We start from the raw sequence: 9,791 nt of genomic DNA on the forward strand, positions 1-9,791 counted from the left end.
GTGGGGTCGTGAGCCTGTAGGGTCAGCAAACTGAGGGTGGGTTTATTTGAGGGCTACGTGAATGAATGGATGAGGGTGGGCTGTTCCCGATTGGCAAGGGCGAGAGAGCGGCTTGAAGAGCCACGACCAATCCTTTCCCGAAAACATAGCGCAAAAGGGACCAATCATATAAGCAGAGTATTCCAGATTGAGTAATGCTAGAGATATAGACACATTCTATATACATTTTGATGTTTTAGCTTCCATAGTGAGAGCAAGTTACAAGACCAGATGCGATCTTATATTTCAGAGTTTTGTAAATTTCTTAGTCGGTGGATCTGACTAATGCATATATATTTGTGAGAGGTATTATTCATGTGTCAATTTTGTAATTTGAGTAGGCTGAAACTAATGGTTTCAGATGGTCTGCGTATTAACTTTGATCAGAACCTGTATCTAAAGAAACTGAGTAGAGGGTCGCCTTTTATGATGGAATTTGCAGCAGGTGTGATCCCTTGCTCGTGCTCTCTGCTTGTCCTCATGCTAGACCTACCCTTTGCTTGTCGCCCTACATTTTATTCAGAGCGGTGTCAGGACTCATCTCCGGCGCCTACATGGCGGGCAGAGGGCCTAAGCTCTAGATGAGCTCCTCTTCACCCTGCAAGTGTTGTGTTACTCTGCTATTTTTATTATCTCAACATTTCTAATTTTATGAGTCCGAGATTACTTGAATGATTCGTGGGAATTGGAATGTGGGGATAAGAATTTTTCTAAAGAAAAACCCAGTATCAACATGTTATATCGAGGGCCTTGAAAGCTAATGGTGTCGCAAGATGTCTTTTTTTCACCTTTTCATTTTTGTTGGGAGAAAGGCGATGCTCTTTCTTGGTCAAAAGGATGGTAATCTCTCATAGATACTTTGTTATGTCTTATACAATAATATGCTGACAAATCACATGTTGAATAACCTTTATCCTCATCTGTAGTACTTTAGGACACACTTTTCTAAGAACAGCCTCTTCCCACACATGGATGCTGATCATGGTGAGCTGCCAATAAGCACTGGAGACGGAACTACCAGTGTCACGTCCCGTTTTATAAAGGGTGTTGACAACAGGGCTACTATCACTAAAAACTGGAGCAGCTTTTTCGTAAGGCAAAGATGAAGAAAGGCCATGCCTATGCCTTCGCCTTCAAGTGCACATCAAAGGGGTTGCACATGATTGTCTATCCTATCCTATATAAGCAGATCGCAAAAGCCCTTTGCTTTATAACTCAATATTAGTATAAGTACCTACCAAGACTTCTATATTTAGCATCCTTTTGGATCGTATGTAAGCCACCTAAGATCATCCTGTATCGTATGACTATTGGTTGTTTGCTGGTAAGACCATCATGAAGTGTGCTTTTGGGGCAGCAGTGCAGAAAGAAATATCTTCCTGTATCTGTTGGATGTTTTTCCCTCTGTTACAGATCAGCACTAGGTTCTCTTAAAACACTATTTATCAGCACTAAGTTTCTATTTGCTTATGATCTAATCAGTGTTCAATTTTTTATGTCTTTAGACTGATCCTACTACAACTTGCTTTGTCAAACCAATGTATGCTATTATCAGTAATGTCATTACTTCCTTTTCATCTGTCATGATACCATATAATGAGATAAAAGTATATCTCTTAAACTAGCACATACACATGGTTTGAAGACTCGTCTGACCGATGCTTTTTGCGCCATTGGCGCAATGAGTCATGCCAGCTTTTGAGTATATTCATCGCCCACGCAAAGCAAGCTCAATCCGAAAGTTCAAAGGCAAGAAAATCCATCTAAAGTCTGGAAAGTACATTCTCCATGGTAAGGGCTACATTACTCTTCTCATTCGAACAACTCTCGCAACAACTACTAAACGATATAACTTTATATAATTTAACATAGGTGAGCCTTGCATCCACTACTTAGATGAGTTTAGTCACCACATTGTGTGGGGCAACACAGTTACGCTCTACAACCATAATGTTCGTAGACTGCGAAAGATCATCTGCAGCACCACCACGCCTGATCGCTACTATGTGTGCCACATGACAGAGACATTTGCAACACACGGCAAAAGAATGGTAATCCTTTGTAGTTGCTCGGTCCTATTCATACAATAACTAACCTTTACTGTTATTTTCAGTACTTTAGCATTCCCTTTTCTACTGGTTCCCTTTTCCCACACATGTATGTTGACCATGGTGAACTGCCAATCACTACTGGAGATAGAACTACCGCTGTCACAACACGCTTTATGAAGGGTGTTGACAAAAGGGCCACCATCACTAAAGGCTGGAGCGACTTCTTCCGTCAGGCACAGATGAAAAAAGGGCAAGCATATGCTTTCGGCTTCAAATGCACTTCCAAGGGACTGCGCCTGATCGTCTACTCAATATAAGCAAGTTGCAAGAGCTCCTTGTTATATAACTTAATATTAGTATAAATGCCTACCAAGACTTCTATGTTTATCATACTTTTGGATCTTATGTAATCCCCTAAGACCATCTTGTGCATTTAACTATCGGTAATTTGCTGCTTAGACTGATGTGTAGTATTCTTTTGAGACAGCCATGATAAAAGAGATATATGCTCACTCTTTCACTACTTGGCTTACACTCGGCCTTTGCGCCATTGGCGCAACGGGTCATCTAGTTGTGTTAATGTGTTCTCTTATTGCTAGTTCACTACAGATGCTTAGTTGTTATTCATATATCACAGAACATGCTTTCCTCGTTCTCACCGTGTAATTTAAGTAGTTTATGCTGAGCAATTGTATGTAAAGGCTTAATTGTATCGTGATATTATATTACCCTGATAAATAAGAGTTTGATTATCACAAACAAAACTTTGATGCCTTAGGAAATAGAGAAGATTAGTTCAGGGAAAAAATAGTCTGTACAAACTGACTCTAATGTAATCAATACAACAATATGTAATGAAGCTGGTAAGAGCTGCAATTACAAGCTATCAAAATGATCTATAGAAGCAACAACTTATGCGGATATATCCCTGCAAAAAACAAAAACAAAACTTATACGGATATATGTTTGATCAGGACCTATGATACTATATCTTCTTCCATATTGCTCTACTGTTGTTGTACATTTATAATTGCATCCTTCATATCAACAGTATGCTACGATAATTGTATCCTCATACCAACAGTAGCTACGATATCAACAGTATGTATAATTGTATCCTTCATACCAACAGTATGCTACGATAATAACACCGCCTAGTCTCTTTGTCATCTTAGTTGTCTACAATAATCTTTTGAGATTATATGATCCCTGTATTGCAGTTGTAGCATTTATTACAAATGGGGAAGTAGTTCATGGGTCTGGTCTTAAAAGTGATGATGACGACAAGAGTTGTCTCTTGAATGTGATTATCCAGGTAACTATCTGATTTATGACACATGCATCTGCGATTTGTTTCACATAATGACAATTATTCTTCTCTACATTCAGTCATTATGGCATTTAAGGGGATTCCGAGATGATCTGCTCAAAACATCGTCACACCATAAACATGTTGGAGATCCTGGTGCTGTTTCTTGTGTTGTATGTGTGTTATGTCATATTTTTACCGAGTTGAGCAAAGTATCTAAGGGGGAAGGAGAGGCTGTTGCACCTACTTCTTTGAGGATGGCTTTGAGCATCTCATTCCCCGCTGAGAAGTTAATTCGGATGGTATATTTCTGTCTTTTTATTCATAGTTTCGTGCGTACACATATTTATACATCATTTTGTTATCAGATTGAAAACTCTATCTACAAATGACTCCTTTGTCTATCTGATACTCTTTGACCATGATCAGGGACAAATGAATGATGCATCTGAGGTATTGGAGGCAATCTTAAGACGCATGCATGATTCATTCACATATCGTGCTGACTACCTTGCTGAATCTCACGAGCGCAATTGTAGTGGCTCATGGGACTGTGCAAACGATGAATGCATCGCACACGATATGTTCGGTGCAGACGTCCATGAAAGGATGATCTGCTACAATTGCGGGTTGGAGTCTAGACAACAAAAATATACATCATTTCTCCATTATATCAATGCTTGTTCACTTAATTATGCAATGGTTAGTTGTGTTCTTCTACTGGTTTATTGTATTCTGTACTTTATGGTTGCTAATATGTTGCGCCTGGGTTTATTGTTTGTTCCATGATACAGAGGATCTGTCCAGGCAATTCATTTGATGATATTTTGAAGGCTGTGATGATGGATGTCCACAGAACTTGTGATCCTGATGTGGGTGGCTGTGGAAAATCAAATCATATGAGCCACACTCTCTCTAGTTCCCCGTATGTTTTCACAGTTGGTAAATGTCTTTCTTTTATATATATATATATATCCACATTTGGTGTGGAGATTCTAACAGATATTTGGTCATGTAGTACTCTTAAACTTTTTGCATAGTGTTTTGCTTAATGTTTTTTAGGATTTTGCCTGCTGAAAAGGTTCTTGAGTCACCAAGCCGTGTCATGACATCTTAGTGTCTGATTAGTCGGCGGCTAGCTTGGACTGATCGAACCTAGTCGAGTGTCTAGTTAGGTGGGCTTCACAAAAACAGAGGGAGGGGGATTATTAGTCAAGTACCAGCAGCAAACCACCATCGCAGCGCAGGCTAGTGGACTATGCTGTTGATGACTAAAAAACATTCGCTGCTGCGCACAGAGTTGATCATTCAAGCAACTACTATGAAATCTGCTCCTATGCTGTTTTGTGAATGAGATTATTAATCAACATGAAATCTCTTCTTACCCATTTAACTTTTGTTTTTAGCTTTGGGATGGCAGACTGGAAATGGGAGTGTGAGGGACATGCTACCTCATATTTTGGCTGCCCTTGGGACTGAGATAGACATCAGCGTTATCTACCGCGGTACAAGTCGACCGAGCAAACATTCCCTGGTGTCAATGGTAGGCCTATTCAAAAGACCCCTCTTTACTCTTCCAAAATTACAGACTGCGAATGAAGCCAGTGTGAAGGCTTCAATCCAGCAAATCATGCTGCGGGGGAGGAAACCCACGCGAAGTTGAGTGACCCGCTCTGCTAGGGTTCCTTCCCTCGCCGCCGCCGCCCCGACCTAGCCTCCCCGCCGCCGCCGGCCGCCGGGCGCGCGCCTCCCGGCCCGCCCCGCTCCCCCCTCCTCCCCTCCCCTCCCGCGGCGCGCCCGCGCGCGCCCGGGGGGCTCCCTGCAGCCGCGGCCCTCGGCCCCGCCTCCCTTCCCTTCCCCCCGCCGTCGCCGGCGAGCTCCGTCGGGCAAAGCCCGGGGGGCGCGGCGGCGGCGGGGCCCTCCTTCCCCGTCCGCTTGTGGGCGCCGGCGCGGGGCGGCTCCTTCGAGCGGCGGCGCTGGACGTCTGCGGGATCCAGCGGCGCGGTGGCGGTTTCGCGGGGCGGCGCGGTGGCCCGCTGGTGGCGGCGCTCCAGCGTCCCTCGTTCTGCGCGCGGGGCGGCTGCGGTGCTCCCGTCTCGGGAGGTGGCGCGTGACCAGTCTCTTGCCGGATCTAGCTTTGGGGGCCGGCCGGCGGCGCCTGGCTCCGGTGGTGCGTGCCCGGCGGCTTCGGCGCTTGGAGCTCGCCGGGCGACGCGGGTAGGGCAGCGGCTGGGCGTGGCCGCTGCTCCGGCCGTGGGCGGCGGCAGGGGTAGGTCTCGGGTGGCCTACCGGTGTCGTGGCGGCTTCACGGTGGCTCGATGGATCTGCAACGGCCGGCTTCTCTGGCGTCGGTTTGTCTGCGTTCGGGCCGTCTCGACCTTCACCCCATCTCCTCGTCGCCCGGGCGCTACCCCCATCAATGGGCTGGTCCTCTCCCAGCTGTGGTCCACCGCTCGTCTCGCGCTCGATGCCGCTGGACCAAGCTCGTCTCGCGCACGATACAGCAGGACCGAGCTCGTCTCGCGCACGGTGCAGCAGGACTGACCTCGTCCCCCTCTCGGTGCTGCAGGACCGAGCTCGTCTCGCGCTTGGGGCAGCAGGATGGGTCGGTGGATGCCAGTTCTGGCCGACCTATTGGGTCTCGACGTTGGGGATTGCCTAGGGGCGCGAAAGGTGGGACCTTTCCGCTCGTCCCTTTCGTTGGGGTGCGGCGGGTCTCGGGTGAGGTGGTGTCGAGGTCTTGGATACTGGGGCGGCGGCCCTGGTGGTGGTTGCGCGGTGCTCTTGGGCAGAGCCCGTGCCTTGGTGCTGCCCGGTCACCATGGTCGTGTGGGCGGCGTGGTTGCCGGGGTGTGGCGTTCGGTGGCGGTGAATATTGGCCGAGGTGAAAACCTGCTCTATCTTCGGACGGACCGGCGGTGGCGGAGATCGTTCCCTTCTTGAAAGCGTCGTCGCGGGTCGCGGCTCTCATTGCCCGTCATGCGGCTCCGGGGGAAACTCTGATCCTTGGATCGGGCGGTGGCGGCGCTCCGGCGTCGTACCCTTCCTGAAGGCGCCGCCTTGGAGCGTATGGTTCGTCATATGTAGCTTCATCTCTTCGGGGCGGTACTGCTAGGAGTGGTGTTGCTGCGCTCAGCGCCTATGTATCCTATCCTGGGTGTGTGCGTGTGTTGCGGTGGCGTAGCGTGTGTTTGTACTGAATGCTTGTGGTTTGATGCTTTATATATAAAGCGGGGCGAAAGCCTTTTTGTGTAAATTACAGACTGCTTAGTGAAATATGTTTTGCTCGTAAAATAGATCGATGTATGCAGGTATCTGTTTCCTGTTATACTGATACGATCATACTCATTAGACACTTAACATGGATTGGTTTGCTATTTTTGCATCCAGGCTTGCTTCTACGGCCAGCGCTATATCTGAGGTAACCAGATATAAGCCCTGCACCTACTAAAAGTGAAGGTTTTTCTTGATTTTTCGCTTACTATGACCTGACTTTTGGTCTGTCCAGGTTGTTGGTGATTGGATTCAAGTGCTCAGTATGTGCGAGGAAAAGGAAATGCAACCCCTGCTTCTTTTCTTCGAAGCTGCAAATTGATTTACTGTTCTTCTGCCGAAAAGTTTTGGCTTAAGGAAGTATGTTGATTTGCCATGAAGCGTTGGAATGCTCTTTTTAGTTTTGACATATTAGTCTAGTTAAATTGTTAACTGTGTCTCTTTTATGGTTTATGGTTTATGATTGGTCCACCGCATCTCGTCTAATCGCCTATATAGAACTTGGTGCAAAGTGTACAAGATATGAAATATAAACAAGTTTTGCACTAGTGTGTGACATAGCGTAAGAAGATTTGATATGGGACATGGTAATATACTCCCTCCTTCCATGTATATAGGGCCTAATGTGTTTTTCAAGGCTAATTTGACCACATGTTAGAGCAATAATATATGACATGCAAGTTACACAAAGCATATCATCAAATTCATATGTGGAAGGAGTTTCTAATGATATAATGTTCACATTGTACATCTCATATATTATTAATCTTATCAATAGTTAAGGGCAACCTTGAAAAATGTATTAGGCCCTATATATATGAAAGGATGGAGTATAATCATGGAGAGATAGATTGGTCAAGATACGACAATGTAACAGTACTCAACTTAGATCCACGATTATGAACTAAGCATAACAACACATAGTCTGAAACATACAATAAATAATGAGTAGAAAGCCATCACACACAAATAAAGTACGGTGCAAGATTATTAAAGAGTTTCACAAACTCGGATAAGCTTCGCCTGCCCCTCCGCGTCGCTCCCACGAGCGTCCCGGTGGCAAACCCTAGCGCCGCCGCCGTCGGGGCTCCCTCCTCCCAACCCCCCTCGCCATTGCCAGAGAGCGTGGCCGCCGGCGGGGAGTCCGCGTCTCCTCACGCGGGGGTCTTGGCGCAGGCCGAGGCTGCCTCGCCTGCGGATGGCGTCGGGGCCGGGATAGTGGTGGTGACGGGCAACGCTTAGGAGGTGCTGCCTTGGAGCCAGCGATGGTGGCTGCAGAGGGACGATGTGGACGTCCAGATCTGGCTTCAGGGACTGCGGGTCGTGGGCAGCGCGGGTCACGGGTGGCTGCCCCTATCGTGGCCCTCTGCTGGCGGGGGTGCCGGCGTGACAATGGTAGGCGCCCTCTCCCTCCTCTCCAGTCGGCTGGGCGGGGCAAGGGGGCGCAACTGGTGGGTGCCAACTAAGGCCCGATCAAATTGGCCCGGATCTGGCCCTGGTTGCCGACGGGCGCCCCGGGCCGCTGCATGGATGTGGGCTGCAAAGGTGTGGTGGCAGTGCGGGTCATTTCACGGCGGCGATTGGACATGCTCTGACGTCTATCCATTGGCGCGCGGCTCTAGGGGATGTCCCTGGTGTCCTCTCGCGGTTGTAGGTGGTGGCCGGTTCGGCACCTCACGTCATTGGGCTACTGGGCGGGTTAGGCCAATTGCGGATCCAGGTCGGGAGCTACAATTCAGCATCATAGGGGGTGGCATGTGGAGAGGTGGTGGGAGAGATGGGTGGGGGGCGATGCGGTCGGGCCACCCATCATTGGCAGGGTGTCGGGCGTTGATGGGGTCCGCTCCTGCTTCGCCTCTTCTCCGACCTAGTGGCTCCCCGATCGATCTGGTTGGTTCGGTCGCTGGCGGCTTTATCGGCGGCCGAAGCATGGCGGTTTGTTCATCACCACAGCCATGGAGGGCATATGGGACGTCAGGTGTCCTGGGCAACGGCCTAGGTGGTGGGAGCGGCGGTGCTCGTGGGTGGAGTTTGCGGCTTAGCTACGAACGGCTAGTGGCCATGGCCACGTGGGCAATGTGGTGGCTAGCGGTTTGACGGTCTGTGGCGTGTGCAACTGCGCACTGTGGGCAAAGGTGGAGCATGCTTGTCGGGTGAAAACCCTACTTGGCCTAGGCTAGGCCGACAGAGACGGTGCCCGTGGACGTCGTCATCTTCTTGAAGTCTCCATTGTGGTTGCTCCCTTTCCCTTCTTCGTGTTGTAGATGAAAAATCTAGACCTTTGGATCGGGCAATGGTGGTTCCTCGGTGCCATGCCCTTCCTGAAGCACTGTTTTGGAGCTCAGGGTTTCATCAACTATTAACTTCACCTCTTCGCGGTATCACCAGAAGGGCTCCAACGGCTCCGTAGCGATGCCTATCGTCATTTTGTAGTCTACTTCGAGTCATGCGGGTGTTGTTGTTGTAGCTCTTGGGCACCTTTGTATCTGGCCTTGGGTGAGTGTGGGTGTTGGTGTGTTGGGTTGTGGTTAGCAGGGCGAAAGCCTTTTTCGATAAACTCAGAGAAGTAAATGAAGGAGCAAGAGCTTGTGATCATCCAGCCCCAACAAAATAAAAACCTGGGGCAACCTAATAGAACTTAATTATCCCCTCTGGCATCAAGACACCAAAAAGGGTAAGGAGTTGAATGGACCGTTTTGAAGGAAATTATGTTGATACTTGGATTTCATGAAAATTGGATCAACTTGGTAATGCGGTGTGTGTCCACTGATGAGTATCAGGTTCTTTTAACTCTGAAGACAAGTTTGTGGAGAGGCCCTTCTATACAAACCTTCTATTTGCTCATGACTCTTTGATCCTCATGAAAGCTAATTCACAAAATTCTAGTCTTTGAAATTGATTCTAGATTCTTATTGTGTGGCCTCACGACAATTGGTGAGTGGAAAAATCGAGCACCTTCTTTAGCCCAAGTTCAGGAGTGGAGACTCGAGATCAAATTGAGCATTTTTTATATCATGACAGAGGCTCTTAGTGATAGATATTTATAGGCGATTTGGGCTTGTCTGCCACTATGGGTATGACAAATCAAATTTTCTTCAACATCTTGTTGATTGAGTTAA

General features: G+C 47.9%; 1 protein-coding gene across 5 annotated transcripts; it reads left to right on the top strand.

Moving 5' to 3' along the window:
- Positions 1-46: 46 nt before the first annotated feature.
- Positions 47-7,220, top strand: LOC123493397 (uncharacterized). Of its 5 annotated transcripts, XM_073500268.1 has the most exons (10): positions 1,555-1,830; positions 1,912-2,090; positions 3,311-3,405; positions 3,480-3,701; positions 3,829-3,852; positions 3,939-4,101; positions 4,194-4,341; positions 4,806-4,942; positions 6,790-6,820; positions 6,908-7,220. In XM_073500268.1, the coding sequence occupies exons 5-9, from the start codon at positions 3,839-3,841 to the stop codon at positions 6,817-6,819; spliced, it is 492 nt and encodes a 163-aa protein (XP_073356369.1). In that variant the 5' UTR covers positions 1,555-1,830; positions 1,912-2,090; positions 3,311-3,405; positions 3,480-3,701; positions 3,829-3,838; the 3' UTR covers position 6,820; positions 6,908-7,220. The 5 variants fall into 5 exon arrangements, 4 of the variants coding, with proteins under 4 accessions (XP_073356367.1, XP_073356368.1, XP_073356369.1 ...); XR_012184714.1 differs by having other exon boundaries at positions 47-1,830; positions 3,829-4,101; positions 4,194-4,324; XM_045228887.2 differs by having other exon boundaries at positions 3,829-4,101.
- The last annotated feature ends 2,571 nt before the right edge of the window (positions 7,221-9,791 follow it).

This window comes from Aegilops tauschii, chromosome 5 (genome assembly GCF_002575655.3).
Source record: "Aegilops tauschii subsp. strangulata cultivar AL8/78 chromosome 5, Aet v6.0, whole genome shotgun sequence".
Taxonomy (NCBI): Eukaryota; Viridiplantae; Streptophyta; class Magnoliopsida; order Poales; family Poaceae; genus Aegilops; species Aegilops tauschii.